The sequence below is a fragment of the Arvicola amphibius genome, chromosome 3 (assembly GCF_903992535.2).
Source record: "Arvicola amphibius chromosome 3, mArvAmp1.2, whole genome shotgun sequence".
Lineage (NCBI taxonomy): Eukaryota > Metazoa > Chordata > Mammalia > Rodentia > Cricetidae > Arvicola > Arvicola amphibius.
In genome coordinates, this window is record NC_052049.1 from 60,848,969 (window position 1) to 60,869,405 (window position 20,437).

The following is a 20,437-nucleotide window of genomic DNA, read 5'->3' on the forward strand; positions in this document are numbered from 1 at the left end:
AGCTCCCTTCTTTCCAAAAGTTTGTATTCTAGTTACACAGGAGCCTTTTATAATTGTGTATGCATGAATTAATTAATAGGCTGTTTCTTCTGTACCACATGCTGACCTGAAACATGCTGTAGCACAGAGTGACTTGAACTTCTGTGTCCACCCAGCTACAGCTGGGCTCTCTGGAGTGCACCACCATGCTGAAGGCCTGCACTGCTGATGGTTGAAATCGTGTTTTGAGTTACCACTCTCTACCAACTGAAATACAACCTCCGGCCCTTATGCTTCTGTTTTAGATCCATAAGACATGTTTGAATAGGAGCCCTGCTGGACAAAGAAAACATTAATAAAAGTGTTATATGTGAAAAAACACAAAAAATGGGTTGTCATGGAAATACTCTCTAGTAGAAAATTTTAAATTAGAAAGTATTCTCATTAATCCTTCTGTCAAATATTACCAATAAAGTAATAATTAATATTGTTATCATTGCAGCCCAGGAAGCCCTTCCGTCAGCATTTCAGGAAGCATACCGAGCAAACAAAGGAACCACGGTAAATTTGGACATGAGGTCTGGTCATCCTCATCTGAGACTATAGCAGGGGACTTGCAGTGTGCAACCTCTGCCAAATGAACAGAAGCCAGAAAACCAACCAGAAAAACGATGAAGCTTTACAACCTTTGTATCTAGGCCTCACAGTTTGCATTGTGTCACTCTAGAAAGAAAATATACAATCTCATTTCAGAAGATGGTGTGTTCAGCCAACACTTTTCTGATTTGATTTCAATATAGAGAAATCACCATTTCCTGAGACTTCATGCTTAGTAGTGTTAGCATTATATAAGTTTGGGTTAATGAAATCTGGACATGAGAGGGTGTATGCCACCTATAGACCTGCCCCAAACCCTTCTGCTTAGCCTATATTTTCTCATGCCTGACACAATGGTATTTAGTCCAGAGGACTGAATAGAAAATTCTAGGGAAGTAGAGTGTTTTCTGAGAATATGATCCAGGCTGTGACATCATCATAAATGCAAACTCTGAGAGTTTAGTTCTAAGCTATTAAATTTGGAGGTCCTTTGTTCCATCAGCTAAGCTATAATTATCTTGCCTCACCCGGGTCCATAAAGCAAAAAGGAAATTTGATAAATAAGACTGGTACAATTTTTATGAGAGGAAAATATGTGATTTGTTATTTTATTTGAATGCTAATACGTCTTCAGGAAATATCTGAAGTACAAAACAAAGACAAAGACTATAAAACAAGATAAAAACACATTTAAAATTCATGATAAAAGTAAAGCAAAGATAAACAAATTAAGAAAGAAGGTAGAGTCAAGAGTAAAGTACACAAAATATATCCATCTCCCACTGGAGGTAGGTCACATGCTTGGCTGTATGCTTTCTAGGAAGCATCTAAACAGGGAAACATGGCAGAGATTGTTATTCACAGGACCCATAAGGCAAAAGTAAATCAGACACTCAGGCAAAGCCCGTCTGTCTTACTATGAAAGCCAGAGAGATATTTTTCCTATGGGTCTTTATAAAAATGATACCATGAAATATATTAAAGCACATCCTTAAAAGAAAAATATACAGTAAACACAGCAATGAGTTTTATAAGTCTGTCATTTATAAAATCCCTTAGTACAAGGTGGTAGGAATATGGTTGAGTACAATTCAGGGACAATGATACAGCTTAAAGTGTTGTTCAAAGAAGTATGTAAAAGAACTGGTAATTAAACCTAATCCGATTTGTGTAATAATTTTGTAATTAGTTGGCATGTTTAAAACATCTCTAGTGAATGCAGTAAAAATTTCTTCCAAGGGCATAAACGTTTCCCTCAAGTAAATCCTGTTTTCTCGAATCTTATAATTACAAACTGAAAAAACAAAGTACAAAAGCTATTCTCATATAAATGGGTATATTTTGATGAACTATGACCTTTATACCTCACTTCAGAGAGGCTCCATTTAGGGTCTTGATATCTCGTCTACACAATACAAATACTGTATCCAATTAATTAAGGTCAAAAGTTCAGAAATTTCTTTGCAGAAGTGTTTACTTTCATCATTCTGGAAGCAAAAATTTGGGCCATCTCTCAAATTAGTTCCCTCTCATCTATAATGTATGAATTAATTCAATCCCAGGAATTCTGAAAATATAGGCTATTTTTGTTTTTCTGGTACATGTATGTATGTACCTATGGAAAAGTTTAGTGTGTAAATTGGACATATATCATATATATCTTCCTTTTGCTTTCATAAAATACTTTGACAAAAATAACTTTTAGCTCCATGGTCTCTGCATCTGCTCCAGCCTTGAGATCCTGCCCTGACTTCCGTGGGTATTGCAGAACTGGGTATCGTGGGACTATAAGCAAAACAAGGTCATGGTTTTTTATCACGCAATAGAAACTCCAACTAATGCAGTCATTGTGTTTTACATGTAAATAATGCAACCAGATAAATAATTAAGAAGCACTTCTACACTTTCTGACTTTGGATTAAAAAAAAAGAGGACGACACCAAGCTTTACAATGCTCTTCATCCTTGTTTGCTCTTAAAGTTTCCCTCTTTCCTTCTATAGAAAATGTCTGGAGTTGGTTATTTATAGACTACCTAATTTTTTTAACATTGTCTCTATCTTCTTAGATACAGCTTAGGCAGGAAAGAGATACACACTAACCAAAGTGGCTTTCATGTGGTGTGAGAAGACATCAGATGAAAATGTCCTTCTGTCTCTTTGAGTCTTTGATTTAAAACTTAAGCTAGAGACCCAACTTAGTGAGTAACATGGAGACTTAGAAATCTACGTGCAGTGTAAAAGGCACAAAGGGGAAAAAAACAAAACTTAAGAAAATAAATAGATATTTAGGAAATTGTTGGAAGAGTAACTACAATAAGCATTAATATAGAATCATGGAAATAAAAAAGAAACAGAGAGGAGAATTAATCGTAGGAACAGAAAGAGGGCAGTGGACATAGGAATCGAAATGAAGGCATCAAAGTCACTGCATTATGTTGGTGAGTAGATGATATCCATGGGAGACAGAGAGATAGTAAAGAAAGAAGGAAGGAGGGGAGGGATGGAGGGACTGAGGAACAGAGGGATAAAAAGCAGGCAGGAAAAAAAAGAGTGTGGTGGGTTAAAAGATGGGGTCAAAAGTGACAGAAGAATGAATGGAGGAGAAGGAAGAATTCCACCACAGTCACTCAGCTGGAGAATGTGTGGGTATGGGATAGAAATTGCAGAAGTCAAGCACATTCTGAATTCAAGTCATAGACAAAATGCTGAAACTATGCTAGATATAATGCATGAATGAGCCTGTTTAAGATATTGAATTCTGTGTCCTCACTGTGAAAGAAGGAACATAAAAGTTTAAACTTGGAATAAATAAAAAGGAGCTTGTAGTGTAGATTTAAAGTGGTGGTATTTATAAAGCAGATGTGATTTCTCAACTATAGATCTGCATCTGTATTTTCGTGTCTATGTGCATGTATGTTCACTACAAAGCAAGTGCATCCTAGCCTCAGTAAACAGACCTGATGTCCAGACCTTCATCTCTATGAGTACTTCCTACTTAAAGAAAGAGGGGCTCATCTGTAAAATACTGCTTGGTTCCCATGACTGGAATAATATAGATTTGATGAGGTTAGGAGCATTTCTTGTTAAGTTAAGGAAACACTAAAAACCACAAAATGATGAGCGTATATAAGTGTTACACAGGTGCCAGTTAGAAGTGGCTGCCATTACCAAATGCAAAATGATGAAACGCTGTACTATTTCACGGAAGTCAGGAATTATAAACCTTTTGATTGATTGATTGATTGATTGATTGATTTTTGGTTTTTCGAGACAGGTTTCTCTGTATAAACAGTCCTGGCTATCCTGGAACTCCTAGAACTCACTCTGTAGACCAGGCTGGCCTCAAATTCACTATGATCCACTTGCATTTGTCTCTTGAATGCCTAGGTTAAACGCATGTGCAACAACTGCCCAGTACAAACCATTTTTTTCTCTCTCTTTTTTTTCTTCTCATTTTTTTATTAAAGATTTCCATCTCCTCCCCCTTCCCTCCCCTCCCTTCCACCCATACGCCCACTCCACCCCTCTTCAAGACAAAGAACCATCAGGGTTCCCTTCACTATGTTAAGTCCAAGGTCCTCCCAGCTCCCCCTAAGTCCAGGAAGGTGAGCAACCAAACTGACAAGGCTCACAGTGAGCCCGTCCATGTTGTAGAGTTCATGTTCATTGCCGTTGTCCTTGGTTTCTCAGTCCTCCTCCACCATCAGCCACATTCAGAGAGTCCGGTTTGGTCACCTGTTCCATCAGTCCCATTCCAACTGGACTTGGTGGTCTCCCGTTAGATCTGTCCCACCGTCTCAATGGGTAAACGCACTCCTCACGGTCCTGACTTCCTTGCTCATAATTTCCCTCCTTTTGCTCCTCATCGGGACCTTGGGATCTCAGTCCGGTGCTCCTAGGTGGGGCTCTGTCATTTTCTCCATCCAAATGCCAGGTGAAGGTTCTATACCATCTTACACCTGTCAGAATGGCTAAAATCAAAAGCACCAGTGATAACCTTTGCTGGAGAGGATGTGGAGTAAGGGGTACACTCATCCATTGCTGGTGGGTATGCAAACTTGTGCAACCGCTTTGGAAAGCAGTGTGGAGGCTTCTCAGGAAATTCGGGATCAACCTACCCCAGGACCCAGCAATCCCACTCTTGGGAATTTACCCAAGAGATGCCCAATCATATTACAGAAGCATTTGTTCAACTATGTTTATAGCAGCATTATTTGTAATAGCCAGAACCTGGAAACAACCTAGATGCCCTTCAGTGGAAGAATGGATGAAGAAAGTGTGGAATATATACATATTAGAGTACTACTCGGCGGTAAAAAACAATGACATCTTGAATTGTGCATGCAAATGGATGCAAATAGAAAACACCATCCTGAGTGAGGTAACCCAGGCCCAAAAAGATGAACATGGGATGTACTCACTCATAATTGGTTTCTAGCCATAAATAAAGGACATCGAGCCTATAATTCGTAAAAAATCCTAGAGAAGCTAAACAAGAAGGTGAACCCAAAGCAAAACATATAGTTATCCTCCTGGATACTGGAAGTAGACAAGATTGCCGGACAAAAAATGGGAACATGGGGGTGGGGTGGGATGGGGGAAGAGGGGAATGGGGAGAGAAAAGTGTGAAGTGGAGGATGGGAAGAGCTTGGGGGAATAGGATGGTTGGGATATAGGAAAAGTGGATATGGGAACAAGGAATTATATATCTTAATTAAGGGAGCCATTCTAGGGTTGGCAGAGACTTGACTCTAGAGGGATTCCCAGGTGTCCAGGAAGACGCCCCCAGCTAGGTCCTTGGGCAGCTGAGGAGAGGGTGCCAGAAATGTACAGATCCTATTGCCATACTCATGAGTAGAAACCATTTTTAAAGGTAGTCATTAAACTACACCAAGAACAAGTAGATAAATCAATGACAATGAGAGAAGAAATTCTTTCATTTCTAGTTGATTGTTAAAGGGAAGCTAGTAAATTGGAGGAAGTGTTGGAGATGGAAACTCATTTTACAATCATTATGGCAAGAATTAATCAAAAATCATCAATAGAAAAAAATAAAAAGACCTCATTAAAAGGAAAAAAAAATCATCGATACTACTACATGCAGGAGAAATTTTCTCTGATGAATGGGATACTACCACGATGTTAAGGTGATTTCTTAGCACTAGAGAAGGAAAGTAAGAAGTCTTGCAGTGGGGTATGGGATAGCCAAATGATTTAGTTAGAGGAAGAACAGAACTCTAGGGAATAAAATTAGTAAGTCAGTTTGGTAGGTTTCAACGGCCTCCCACGAGGACTCCTTTCCTCCCCAAACACAAGAGGACAGGCATTGTCAATCTTTGCACATTTTTGCATCTAACTGGAATGACTGTTTTGTGGGCAAAGGTGGCTTCTAATGAGCCTTCGTTTATTCCAGGAAGGAGATCATGTTGGACTGTACCTACATAAGAAGCTGGATGTGAAGAAACCAAAAAACAACAAGCAAACAAAATATTTCAGTTACATCTTAGTTGTTAAGATAAGGGTTTCCCCAGCATGGCTTGAGGCCCATGTTAAATTCCCAGCTGTTCACATTATTGGATATATTTATTGACTTGAAAGTCAATCCTTTCTAGTCCCCCAGGGGTCAATGAAGGTATGGTAGAAACAATTTGTGTGATACAGTTGTTGTCAGTGATTATATACCCTTGCCACATGACATGCTCTCACGAGGTACAGCTCTGCAGCTGGCTCCTGAAGCTGGAGAATTACCACCAGCTTCAATCAGTTCCAACTGATCTGAAAGATCTAAGATCTACTCAACCTTCTCTCTCTCTCTCTCTCTCTCTCTCTCTCTCTCTCACACACACACACACACACACACACACACATACAGCAGGGGGGAAATTAATACAGATCAAATATGAACTAACTTTTATCCCTTTCTCTTATACTATGAGTTCCATATCTCACATGTAACTCTCTTGGACAATTGGGAGCAATAAGTTTGAAATCAGAATTTTGGTTTTAACCTTATTTCTGCTATGTAGTATCTGATGAGGACAAAGTCAAGTCAGTTAAATTAATCAGTATCAATTGTTTGCCTCATATATTAAATACAAGTGACTTTAGTGACATCTGCTATAAAGGATTACTTTGAGGACAAAATGACAACCATGTAAAGCCGATGTTAAAACTGGGATAATGTTACTTTTTATTAAAGCATGCAATGACTATAAATAGAAACAATCCTATAATAATTCATTTAAAATATCTAATTTGCACTAAGAAATGCCCTTTCTAAAACCCCTGGGCCACATTCCTTATCAACTTCCTTCGGCTACATAAGGTTAAATGCCTACTTTGAGGTCGAATACAAAGCTAATTTAAAAACCAGTTTTTCTTCTAAAGTGTCATATGGTTTATAGTAATGAGATAAGACATGATACATGTCCTTACTGTCATGGAGTCTTATAAATTTAATTTTGTGTGAGGTGAGTAGCAGTCGACATTAGCAATATTGAAAGTGGTAGAGAATCTTCTGTGGAAATATTTGAAGATGTGTGATGAAATTTGAAGAGTGGAACAGGGGATAAAGAAAGGAACTGGGGAGAATTCCAACCAAAGAAAACCTAGGAAGTCATGTTTGATCGTTAGAGAACAATGTTTTTCTTCTCAGACTTTTGCTTCCCAGTGGCGCCACTCATCCATTCAGAAATTTCGCAACATATTTGCAAATCTTAATGAACACAGCCTGTCATGTTTTCTCCTTTTAATAATACCAGGCTTTCCTCTTACATATCTGCAATTATAAACAGGTGTCACAGAGTCCTGATTTTCATATCACAGCATCAAGTTATATAAATTCAAGACCAAAAGAAATTTGTTAATTTGAATTTTTCAATTTAAGCTGGAAAGTTTCTTCACTAAGCCGTTCATTTTTAAATAAAGTTGAACCTACTTCTTAAAAATCTAACCTAATAAATACTGTTGAGAGAAATAACATTGTATTTTAATTTTTACTTTCACTGTTCTGTATAATGTATTTTAGCCTCCAGAGAATTCTATGGGTCTAAAGAATATATTACTCACTTTATATACCTTTCTCAATACGTAAAATACTTGGATTTTATTTTTAAAATTTGACTTTAGAGTGGCTCTCCTGTCCCTAAGGTTGATTCTTTATTTTATACTAATCAATTCATGAAATGCCACATTTCTCTTACAATGAACTTTAGAGTAAAAATGTATCATATTCATTCCAAAGTTTTTCCAAGGAAATGGCATTTTCTGGCCAGTTACTGTGCTAGGAATACAGAATGCTAAACTTCCTCTAAAAGAAATAGTGCATCAACCATGCAGGGTCCCACATTCTTTATCAATCACCCCAGAGCTTGGTGACTCGAGTCAGCAATGTGTGCTGTTCTCTGTTTCTGGGCATGAAAGGTTTCCATGGGAAATTTTTGTTTGGCGTACTTTGTAAATGTGTGGCTGAGTAAAAGAGTGGGGAGAATCACCTAGGGCCCTGTGTTCATGCCCCTGAGTGTGTGTGGATGAAGGAACATCTGTGGGTTGGGCAGAAAGACCGTCCATCTTCTGTCTCTTCTTTTCACCAATTGTCTCTTACCTTTCTCCATCCAGACTCATCTTCTTCCTCTCTGCTCCCCACTTCATGAACCTGCTGTGTTTTCTCCATATTATTAGCTTGAACTTCTCAGCTCTCAAAGGCTCGGGACTGATTTCTTATAAGGTGATGGACTAAGAAAGCATTTCTGAATGGATCTGCAAGCCCCAGAAATACCTGACTGTCAGTCTATTGGATTCTGCTAGTTGAGCTCATAATAAAGGTCAAGAAAAGATTCACTATGCTCTTCACTGCTCAGTAGGAAATTAGGAGGAATCTGCAATTAGATATTTTATCATATTATTATATTGTTTGTTAAGGAATAGAATGCAGCCAGATCTATTTTAGCTTTTCTCTTCCCTTTATAGTAGGGAATTTAAAAGAGACTAATTAAGCATAAACTTCATTCTTAAAGTATGTTATTAGGTACTTAACTAATTGATAGTCTCTAATTACTAATGAAAAAGAACAATCCAAAATCAATGTAAAAAAATAAATTTGTGATTAGTTTGTTTGTTTGGGTGGGTGGGTGTTATGTATGTATGTGGTGATATTTATTTATTTAAATAAAAACAAACTTACAAGCATGGGTGTAATGGTAAAAGTAAAAATGCTGTGAATCCCTGAGTGGCTGCAGTGGATAGCGGGCCATGAGACAACACCATAGGTCCCTGAGTAGAGGCAGGCAGTGGCTCCCAAGAGCAACCAGTCCCAGGAAGGGATGGCACAGTTCCGTGAGTGGCTGCAGCAGACCACGAAGAGAGATAGACAGATGGGCACACTATGAGACCATGCTGCATGTCTCCGAAGGTGGCTGGTTCCAGGCAGGGAGCCATGTGGCAGGTGAGAGACAGAGACATAGATAGGCATGCCATGCAGAGTGAGGCTGGATATTTATTTAGTGGGTTATGGAGGGGAAAGAGGAGAAGGGGAGAAAGGGAGAGAGAGGGGGAAACAAGGGGGAAGGGGAGAAGTTGGGAGAGACAACAGCTGCCTCTTTGAGAAGGAGACAGAAAAGGAAGGGACTCAGGCTGGAAGCTAAATATCTTGGAAGCTGAAGATCAGCTTGCCTCAGCAGATGGGGAAGGAGGGGGCGTGGCTTGTCTCTTAAAGGGACAGGACAGATCTTTACAATGGGGAGATGGTATAGTGAGTAATAATACCTGCGTAACCTCACAGACTTGAGTTCAGATCCTCAGAATCCAAATAAAAGTTGGAAACAGAAGCATGAATGTAAGTAACCCCAGCATGGAGTAATGGAGAAATGGAAACAGAAAAATCTAAAGGAATTCAAAGGACAATTGGCCTGGCTTACACAGGAGAGAAGAAATACTTTCTCAAAACAAGGTCTTAATACAAGAACTGATCCCAAAGGTTACCCTCTGACATGTACATGTGTGCTGTGGCTGCTGTGGCTGCTGTGGCACTTCTATGCCACACACATACACAGAAGCAATAGCACATATATACAGATAAGCACATATACACATACACACAGAGAGAGAGAGAGAGAGAGAGAGAGAGAGAGAGAGAGAGAGATGCATAAAAAGAAAAGAAGGAAGGAAAAAGAAAGAGAAAATGAAAAGAATAGCATTTTTTTACCAAGTGTTTTGATACAGTTGTCACGAGTGTACTCTACGGGCAATAGTAGCCATGAACACAAGGTCAAAAATTGTTTCAATATTATGTGATCTTGGCCACTTTTATTGACACTCCAATTTCCCTCAACTCACTGAGAGCATCAGAAAGCTAGATCATGCATTTCTGAACATGTCTACTTCTCTCCAATGTCAAAGCTGCTGAAAGACAGCCAAACAGCAGGGCTTTATGTTGCATTGTAGGAACAGCCCAGCTTAAGAGCTGGAGAATCATCACTACAGTATAGTGGAAACAGATTGGCATTAAGCTAGGACAAACATTTTAAAAGATACAGCCAAGCTGCCATCCAGACTTATGATGAGAAAGGATGTCCTAATGGAAGCTTGTAAAAAAGCTAATTTCTTTAAATAAAGAAATTGTTAGGGTAGGTTGTTTGGGAGGGCCTTCTGTCTGTTTACTTTTATTGGTTAATGAATAAAGAACTGGCTTGGCCTATAGCATGGGAGGAGGAAGGTGGGGTTAGAGAGACACTATGGAGATGCCACCAAAGATAGACGTGCTGAAACTTTGCTGGTAGGCCACGATCTCATGGAGATATACAGATTAATAGAAATGGGTTAAATTAAAATAAGAGTTAGCCAATGAGGAGCTAGAGCTAATGGGCTAAGCACTGATTTAGTTAATACAGTATCTATGTGGATATTTTGGTTCTGGACAGCTGGGACGAACAAGCAGCTAACCCCAACAAGTAGGTGATTAATTTATTGACTTATAACCATCTCCCTTAATCTTAATTGCTTGCAAGAAACATTATATAATTATAGATTATAAATTTATACCTAAACATTTTCAAAAAGGTCCTCCTGGGCATTTCTATATAACGCAGAATGCAGCCAGGTAGTGATATTGAAGTTCATGGTGGAACTGGGCTCTGGGGACATGATGATGTCATTCACATGATTAGTTCTCAAATACTCTCCTCTTTGGTGGAATGCAGGGAACTTTCTCAGAGGCCTTTGAGTAGAGGAACCTTCTTTCCTGAGAGCTCATTTTTCCAAAAGGCAAGAAAGACAGCTGTGAGTGTTCAGACCTAAATGGAACAGCTATACCAACTTCTCCCCCAAGCCTCAGGGAACACTAAGGAAGAAGGGTTGGAAAGAATGTAAGAGTGAGAGAATGAGGAGGAGTTCTTTGAAATTCCATCTTCTGGACATAACATGCTCATTGCACTTACATATTCACAGCAGATATGGTTGTTTTCATAAGACCTGAAAAATATTAAGCTTGTCAAAACTATAGCATGGGTGTGGTGGTCTGATCATCCTTAATTGAGGAGAAATTGACATTTGCTGGCTACTAGGGAAGGAAGAGTCAATTTGCCTTAAGCATGTGGCCATGGATAGGTTTTCCTTGCTCACGTGGATTATATAAATCATCTATTTATCATGTCAATATGGGCAATACGAAATATACTTGGTGGGAGTACATGAAGTTGGGAAGAGAACAGGATGGTGGAAGTCCAAATAGAATAGTATGGAAGATATAGTGAATATATATATTGATGTATTTTGATGATATATATATATATAGATATATATAGATATAGATATATAGATATCATCAAAATACATCAATTCATGTAAGAATGCTTATAGAATAAATAAAAATATTCTTGCAAATATTTTAATGTAAAAAGGTACAGAGTGAAACTCTTAAATATGAAGAGGGGTCTGAAGAGAAGGTCTAATAGTTAAGAGTACTTGTTGCTCTTAAAGAAGTTAAGTCTCAGGGAATCCAGTACCATCTTCTAACCTTCATGAGGATCAGACTACCTACATGGTGCACATACTTACACATAGGTACACATTAATACATGAAATAAATAATTATGAAGTTGAAAAGTAGAGGTCTTATTAGCTCACAAATGTTGTCGGAACACATTGAGTAGGTAAGTGTAAAGGATTTCTTGAGGTCAAAGCCAGCCTGAACTAAACAGTGATTTTAAAACTGGCATAGACTATACAATAAGACACTGTCCCAAAAAATATTCTAAAAATTAAGGTCATATACCTTTTAAATGAGGAAGACACCAATTGTAGTAGCTGCTTATTGTTACCATTTGTAGAAATAAAACATAGGAACCTCTGAAGGAGAAAGCATTTTTTCTCTTTGAAAGTCTGTAAAATAAAAAAAATTAAAAATCAAGATAACATTATATATCTAGTTTTCAAAAAATTTTAGGACTCTTTTGGGCTGCTTACTGCTTTAAAAACTATCCATTTGTGGCATTATAAACTCTCCAGTACATAGATAACATGACATTCAGGTGGAAATAAGCCTTTATAATATAATTTAATATAATCTGCCCAGGCTCCTTTATCACTAGCTTCTTCCAAATGGTCTCTACTCACAGTTATTATGGACACACCTATAATGAATCTATTGTGTTTATTATTCACTGCGGGAATAGACACATATGCCATGAGGAATAGTGCTTCCCCAAAGCTCTCAGTAAAATGTTAGAAAGTGTTTGGAAGATTTGAGCTTTCTCTTAGGAATAATATTGCTGTGAAAGAGGCACCATGATCACAGAAACTCTTATAACGGAAAACATTTAGTTGGGGTGGTTTACTTACAGTTTGGAGGTTCAATCCATTATCATCATGGTGGAACATGGTCGCAAGAAGTGCTGGAGAAGTGGTTGAGAGTCCTGTATCTTGCAGGCAACAGGAAATGGTCTGAGTCACTGGGCCATATCTTGAGCAAATAGAAAACCACAAAACCTGCCTTTGCAGTGCCATTCTTCCTCCAACAAGACCACACTTGCCCCACAAGGTCACTCCTCCTAATAGTGTCACTCTCTTTAGTGCCATTCCCTTGGGGCCATTTTATTTCAAACTACCACAGACTTGTTGCTGATTGACTTGCATAGCTCTTCCAATCTTGCTCTGGAGGAAAATGATGAACCCAACATTAAGGTTGAAATGAGAAAGACATAGAATAATTATATTAAACAGTTCTGTTTTAGATAGGTAGATAGATAGATAGATGATAGATAGATAGATAGATAGATGATAGATAGATAGATAGATAGATGATAAATTGATAGAATGTAGATAGATATGATAAATAGATATAGACCAACATTAAAGTTTTAACAAGTAATATATGGAACAATTACATTAAGCAGTTCTGTTTTAGACAGATATATGATTGATATAGGTATATAGACATATATACATATAGATGGATACATAGATGTATATAACAACTATATTAAAGAGATGGTGTGATATTTGGTCATTTTATAAAAACTAAAATCAATTAAATTTAACAAAGCTTACTTATAAAAAATGTCATAGAATTAGGAGCATTTCAGATTAAAGGAAATTCAGAATGACTCCCTCCTCCAGAAGTTCCTGTCATATACATTATAGGAGAAAAATGAAGTGACACACCACATACTGAAGCAATGAATTGGGTTTGGTCAGCATATGTCACCCACACATGTGCACACACACATGTTCCAAAATAGTAGAAAAGGAATATATCTCTCTCTCCTCTGTGTGTGTATGCATGTGTGCGTGCATACGTGTGTGTGTGTGTTGTGTGTGTGTGTGTGTGTCTTATGGGCAAGACAGTGGTACACTGGTACTTTTCCCATGCTTTTTTAGTGACAATACTCACAGGGAGTCCATCTAGATTATGCAAGGATAGCTTCCACCACTTGATAGAACTTGCAGCCATGTTTAACATATATAGATATGTAGATGACAAATAGATGATAGATAGATAGATAGATAGATAGATGATAGATAGATAGATAGATGATACATAGATAGATACATAGATAGATAGATATGACAGACTGACTGACAATGACAGATAGACTGCTAGATGACAGAATTTGACCCTAAGATTTGCTTAACTCCTGTTACTGACTGAGACTTCATTTCTTGAATGTAGTATTCTTACACACTCCTTATGATTTAGTTCACTATGTACAGAGGCTACTTTCAGCCAAATTTTATCATCAAATATAAAACATATTTAAGCTAAACTTAATTTAATAAGGACATACAGTGCACTTTTAAAATGTATCTTTTTTGATAATATAATTACATCGTTTTCCTCTTCCTTTCTCTCCTTTCAACCCCTATTATGTATCCTGCCTTGAACTCTTTCAAATTCACGGATTCTCTTTTCACTTTCTATTGTTACATACATAAATAACATTACACAGACTGAGAAACTTATACTCGAGTATTTAGTAATATATATATATAGTGACCCCGCCTTGATTTTCAAAAGTCTATCATTGTCTAATGGCTTTGTCTAATGATGATGCTCCGTGAAACTGTTATGTTCAGCAGGAATACACCAATTTCTAATCCAGGATAGGTGCAGATATCAGAGGGTATTTATCTTTTCCATAACCTACTCAAACTGCATCTAGGAATTTTATCTGTGCTCTGTGTGTTCTTTTATATACAATTTCTGTATCTTCATGAATCCATCTCAGCACTTCCATTCAGTTTTATCCATGACATTCTTTGTGCTACACGATATTTGTTCACTTGCTTGTGTACCCTCTGATAGGACCACACTGCCCATCTTTCAGTGTTGGCAAAACAGTCCAATTAAAAAAAAAAAAAAAAAAAGTCTGATGAACTCAGAGGAAGTTTATTTTCTTGTTCCATAAACTTAGACCAACACGGTTAAAGAGCTTCAGTTATCTCAATAAATTGCTTCTGAAAACAAGCCCCAAGAATCCCACCTCTGAACTCAGAAAATAGCTCAGGACCTGAATCACTAACAATATCCTTTAGCTCTTGTACTCGCTCGCGCGTCCCAGAGTCTAACTACATTTCCCACAATGCAGCGGAGCTGATATGGCGTCCGGTATGATCTAAACTACAAAGCCCACAATCCTCAGAGCTCAGCCGTGCGTTGCGTTTCCGGAAGTTCTTGCGATAGTTCCCGTCTTCCCTTTCGGTCTTCGGAGCGGTAGAGCAAGGTCGTGAAGGAAGAGGAGTGTGGTGGTGCGGCCATTTCTTCCGCCTTCCACCGCTGCGCCCCTCGCTGAGCTTCCCGCCGCGCCATGTTGGGCCAGAGTGTCCGGAGGTTCACCACCTCCGTGGTCCGTCGCAGCCACTACGAGGAGGGCCCGGGGAAGGTGAGGGGAGCCCGGCAGCGTAGGGCAAGGGAGGCCCGGCGCCTCCCGCTTACCGCAGGCCCGGCCGGAGGGTGTGGGGAGGGAATGGCAGGCAGGTCCGGCGCTCGGGAGCCCGCAGGCCCTCAGCCCACCTCCCCGAGGAAGCTGGGTCCCCGGGGCCCAGCTGCGGCCTCAGCCTGCCAGCCGCAGAGCAGCGAGGCCCGCACGACTCCAGGGCGTCTCGTTAATGAGGTCGGACGACGGGTGAAGGTCACTGGGAATAAAGGAGAAGGGGGCCCGTGGCTGTGGATTAGCCTGGGAAACCAGCCGACTGCGTTAGAAGGACAAGCCTCGCTTGAGGGCAGGTGTAGCCCTAGGTGTAAGTAAACCCAGTAGTTAATGGTAACAGCCGCGCGAGGCCCCGCTGAGGGATGTGGAAGGATGTACCGGGCATGGCTCCCAGTGAAAAAGGCAACCTTTGTACTGCGGTTGATACTGTACTCGGTGGGGAATTTCTAAACAGTGAACTAGAGTGGTGTGCTTGTTTCTAAACTGGCTACTGTGCACGGTAATTTCTTTTCAGTTACCAAAATACAAGAGTTAACTTGTTTCTTATACTTAGCCTAATCGGACTTACCGACTGGTATTCAGAAAACACAGGTGTTTATTTCATGTTCTGACGAATGCACCTGATATGTACACGTGTGTAAACATGATTCCCCCCCCCCCCCCTTATTGGATGAAATCAAATTCTTTGCAGGACTATTACGAGGCTTTTTCTCTTTCCCAACAGAATTTGCCATTTTCGGTGGAGAACAAGTGGCGGTTACTGGCGATGATGACTGTGTACTTTGGATCTGGATTTGCTGCTCCTTTCTTCATAGTGAGACACCAGCTTCTTAAGAAATGAGAATATTTAATTCATCCTTTAACAGGTAATTAGTAGGCTTCTACTCTTCCTAAAGCAGTAATTTCTGTGGTGTACCCTATACACTTACTCATGACACAATAAATAGATGTGTGCTGATTACTGAAGACGCTGATAGTCGGAACACATTCTTCAACAAACTTGTAAGATGAGTGATATTAAAACTCCATTGAAGACACAAAGATAAGTTGACCGAGATTCCATAGCTAGTAACAGTGTATAAGATTTCGACACAGAGTAATCCTGCTCTGAATTTCACACGTTGAAAATCAGTCTTGTGTCTTTTACTGAAACAAATGGCTCTTAGGAAATAAAAATACACGAGGGGCATCCATGCTTTAACATTTAAAAAACGGTTTCATCATCTACAGAGTTCACAGGGAAGAACCCCACAATCAGGTTCCTACATTGCACAAAACTCAGACTGAATGAGCTTAGATGTTTTTTGTTGCGCTGTATTTATATCAGCAGTTCTCAACCTGTGGGTTGTGATCCCTTTTGGGATCAAACAACCCTTCCAAGGGGGTCGTCTAAGACCATCCGAAAATACAGACCTTTACATTATGATTTGGAAATGTAGCAAAATTACAGCTATGAAGTGACAATGAAAATAATTTTGTGGTTGGGGTGAGGTATGTATTAAAGGGCTGCAGCATTAGGAAGGTTGAAATCCCTCGTTTATGCCTATCCTGGCGTGCATATGGCCTGTAAGCTGCAAGCCTGCAAAAATCTTTATGTTTCTTTTGGGGGTAGGGGAAAATGAGAAGTGAGATGGTTTCTCTGTGTAGCCCTGTCTGTCCTGGAACTCACTCTGTAGACCACTCTAACTTCAAACTCACAGAGCTATACCTGCATGTATGTCCTCCAAGTATATCCCACCACTGCCAGGCTAATTTTTCAGTCTTAACACCGAGGTATGTAATACATTCTATGAAACCCCCAAGAAAGAAAATACTCTGGTGTTTGTGTTCTCTCGATCTAAGATATCTGCTTTGGTATTAGTAAATTAACCTGCTGAAGTTGAGAAATGCTGTATTAAGGAAAAATGTTACCACATCTCCATAGATGTTGCATCTATGCAAAAAGGTTTATTTACGAAATGTTTTGATACATGTGATGAAGCAAATCAGTATGAAAAACTCATGATACTGTAAACGCTTTCTGATGTATCAAATTGGTAGAAGAAACTGCTGTGACGTCTGTCTAGTCAGATGGATTCTAATGCCATTAATTTTTTTATTTTTCAGAATGAAGATTGTTTAGGAGATTGATCTGAAAATTGGATTAAACTCTTGAACTCTTATTACTGAATAAAATTGTAAATAAATATGTGACATAAATATTTAATGCCTCTTCTCTGAAATAAGGAATGTGACAGGGATAAGCAGTTGCTGACCGTTATTTCACATGGGCTTATGTTTAGTATAATTTTCACTGAAAAAAATTAATTGAAAAATTTTAAATTGACATGAGAAAATGAAAATGTATCTCCCTAGATACAAGTTAACAGACATTTTGCGGGTATTCCTCAGACTCCAGAATGTAGGTATTTGGTCAAAACCCAGGATTTATTTTCAGGACAAGCTTCTGGTCACTCTGAAGCTGGGCTGGGATGATATCCTGAAGTTTGCATTAGAGTACACACAAGAAATGTGGGCTTCGCACAGAGCCATGAATGACCCCAAATCCAGGCCAAATGTAATGTTAGCACAGGGCTCTTCCTCCCTCTTCTTAAATTTTAGTAGAAGTATCAAAACTGCTTCCTTGTGATAATCAAGAAAAAACTGGGACTGGTGCCTAGCATGCAACATTGAGGGTGTTAAGATTACCCAGAATTCACTTGAAAGCTGTCTTTAAGCACAGCTGTGAGAGGCAAGGTGAACAGAACAGTAGAGCCCTTATGCTTATGGGACAGCCAACCTATCTGTATATTTGAATCTCAAGTTCATTTGAAGACCTGTCCCAAAGTTCCCCACACCTGCAGTCAGCCACACAAGAATGCAGATCTTAAACATGTTTGTATAGAGTGTGATAAACTAAATGAATATATTGTTGAAGATGGAACTAAGGGTTCTGTGGGAGATCTAGATTTCAGCTTTACCATGTCTAAAGATGATATGTAGTTTCATATACTCTAGTCACTTACCCATCATTTCAGCCTCATGCTGGCACCTTAGTTCAGTATTCCTGTAAAGTTTGACACTGTTGAGGCTATACAACATTTTGTCATTTTGAAATAAAGACTTCTTAGTTCATATATTTCATCTATAATCTAGTGAGTGGTAAATAAACAAAAGAATTATAAGAGCCAAAAGTAATATTTCTTAAAAAGGCAAACTGGAAGCTTGTGTGTGTGTTTCTATGTGCCATTAAGTAGAACTGAACTGGTCTCCCGAGTGTGAATGTATTAAAATAATTCAGCTGTGCCAAAGTTTAATTCAGGCATGCATGTTTTACTCCATCTCATGCCCAAATTTTACTGATGTAGACAAAGGGTAGGAAATTGTTAGATCAATTAAGGCTTAAGAGACGGGAGTGTTGTGGGCTCATTGACTGGCCAACCCAGCCTGAATACAATAGAGGACAACAGTCCTTTGACTATATATTTAGACAACTATACACATGTATATGGACCCCACAAAATTTTAAAAATAAATCCCTTAGGTATTTTCATAAATTCTGAGATTTATATTTTAGCCTACATCAGAATCTTAAATTTTTTACATATTAGCAAATATTTTATTCTCATAATTGTGTAAGAAACAATACCTGCTTTCTATGTTAATCAAATGAAGGCTTTTAGAATAACTCAAAGCTGATTTTGGATAGGCTTCTCAAGTCCATGTTTGAATATGGGTTCAAGCAACCTGATTGTTACCTGACTTAACATGTTTTCATATTTACATGACTGGAGTTTTCATGAATATGTAAGAAGCAAACGCTTTTGACAGAAAAATTGAGAACAAAAATGTTGAACACTGATGCTGTTGAAAGGCAATGCACTATCCAACCTCCTGCTTGTGTTAACATCCTCCCTTCCAACGAGGTCCCTGAGAGACAATGGTGAGTAGGAACTCTATTAAATGAGTGGAAGGCACAGAAATGTACATTGTGTTAAGCCTGTGGTGTTTCCTTTGAAACGATCAAGTCAACATCTCTAATTCTGCAACACAGAATGTGACAAATAGATCCCCAAGGCCATTTTCAATTTGAAATAAGCGTATCTCCGATGACAACAGTGGAAGCACAAGATAGTGTGCTTATTTCCTATCCTTCAAGGAAAATTTTCTTGAACACTCACTATCTGTGTGAATAGGATCCAAAGTCATGGAGGGTTTTAGTTTTCAAAGTGTTTTTTTTTTTTTTTTTCAAGTGCAGTTACTAGGAATTGCTACACTCTCTTTTTGATGGGACAATCACTTATTGGATCCTTTGTAAAAAATAACCTAGTTTCTGAATCCTGTGACTTTGTACATTAGCAAACAATGCGTATCTATTTTACCTTAGTAGTTACTTTAACTTTGAATTTTTATTCCTACAAAAATCACTATTTCAAATTTTCTCAGATCTAACAAGAAATGAGTATCAATTATTCAAAGTTTTAACAGGATTTTGTGTACTTTAGGATAAGCTTTGTGTGCCTTCTTTGCTGGAATCAAAATGTACAACTATGGTAAATATTAGGCTTTCAGCAAATACATTTAGGTAAGTGGTGGTAAGGATAAATACTGAGTTGAGGAACACTTCCAAATAGAGACCATCCTAAGGTGGTCTCAGACTCATTCCCTGTTTCCAAGGAAGAAACCATATATTGACAGTTTTATCAGGTTAGCATCTTAACCCTAAGATTAAGTGTTCCACTTATAATTAGCAAATTTTCCTATATATCATGCTAAAAGCCTATTCCAGTTTAAATCCATCTAGTTTTAACTGCTAGTGTGAGATCTATATCCAATCTTACGACTGCCTCCAACCAAAGCAATTTCTGTGTGTGAGCACACCTACAAGCCTGTTTGGGAAGCAATATTCATTTTACCACTACCAGAAACTAATTATGTGGCTAGTAAACATTCACAGAAATAGAGCCAATTAGTTTAATATGAGAATCATTGTGTCAGTACCAATTATAGAGTATTTTGAAATTCTTATGTGGTACTGTCTCCCTAACCCCCTGCCCTTTGTAAACACGGTTCTCAATTACAGTACCAAAGATCCTTTCTGAGAATAAGATGGGCTTGGAGCAATGGTCAGTTTTGCAGGGTGTGTCACTGTGGGATTTAGTGGTTCCTCCTTTTTAAAAAGGATGTTGAATAAAATGTACAGTTCTATAGCCAGGTAAGACTTACCATGGTGGAACAGTGATACCAACCCAGCCAGCCACAAAACTTTTGACCTACAATTTGTACTGCCTGCAAACAGTGTGGGGGTAATGGTGGTGCAGAACTTGTGGGAATGGCCAACCAATAACTGGTCCAACTTGAGGCAAATGTCACAAGAGGGAGCCCATGCTAAACACTGCCTGGATGGTCACCAACCAAAGGCTAGATAGCCCAAATACCTAGGATAGAACCAAATATGA

General features: G+C 38.7%; 1 protein-coding gene and 1 non-coding gene across 2 annotated transcripts; both read left to right on the forward strand.

The window, feature by feature from the left end:
* The first annotated feature begins 14,744 nt into the window (after positions 1–14,744).
* On the forward strand, positions 14,745–17,200 carry LOC119809813 (cytochrome c oxidase subunit 7C, mitochondrial). Its single transcript, XM_038322959.2, has 3 exons — positions 14,745–14,951; positions 15,724–15,865; positions 17,106–17,200. Exons 1-2 carry the CDS (start codon positions 14,877–14,879, stop codon positions 15,838–15,840), a joined length of 192 nt encoding a protein of 63 aa, XP_038178887.1. The 5' UTR covers positions 14,745–14,876; the 3' UTR covers positions 15,841–15,865; positions 17,106–17,200.
* On the forward strand, positions 16,966–17,027 carry LOC119810919. Its single transcript, XR_005284857.1, has one exon. It is a non-coding gene; the product is annotated as a small nucleolar RNA Z39 (small nucleolar RNA).
* Positions 17,201–20,437: the final 3,237 nt, after the last annotated feature.

Bases quoted from the DNA above. Each gene is read 5' to 3' on its own strand.
- LOC119809813 (XM_038322959.2), top strand. From the start codon at position 14,877: ATGTTGGGCCAGAGTGTCCGGAGGTTCACCACCTCCGTGGTCCGTCGC. The intron at 14,952-15,723 runs GTGAGGGGAGCC...CTTTCCCAACAG, and splicing joins ACGAGGAGGGCCCGGGGAAG to AATTTGCCATTTTCGGTGGA.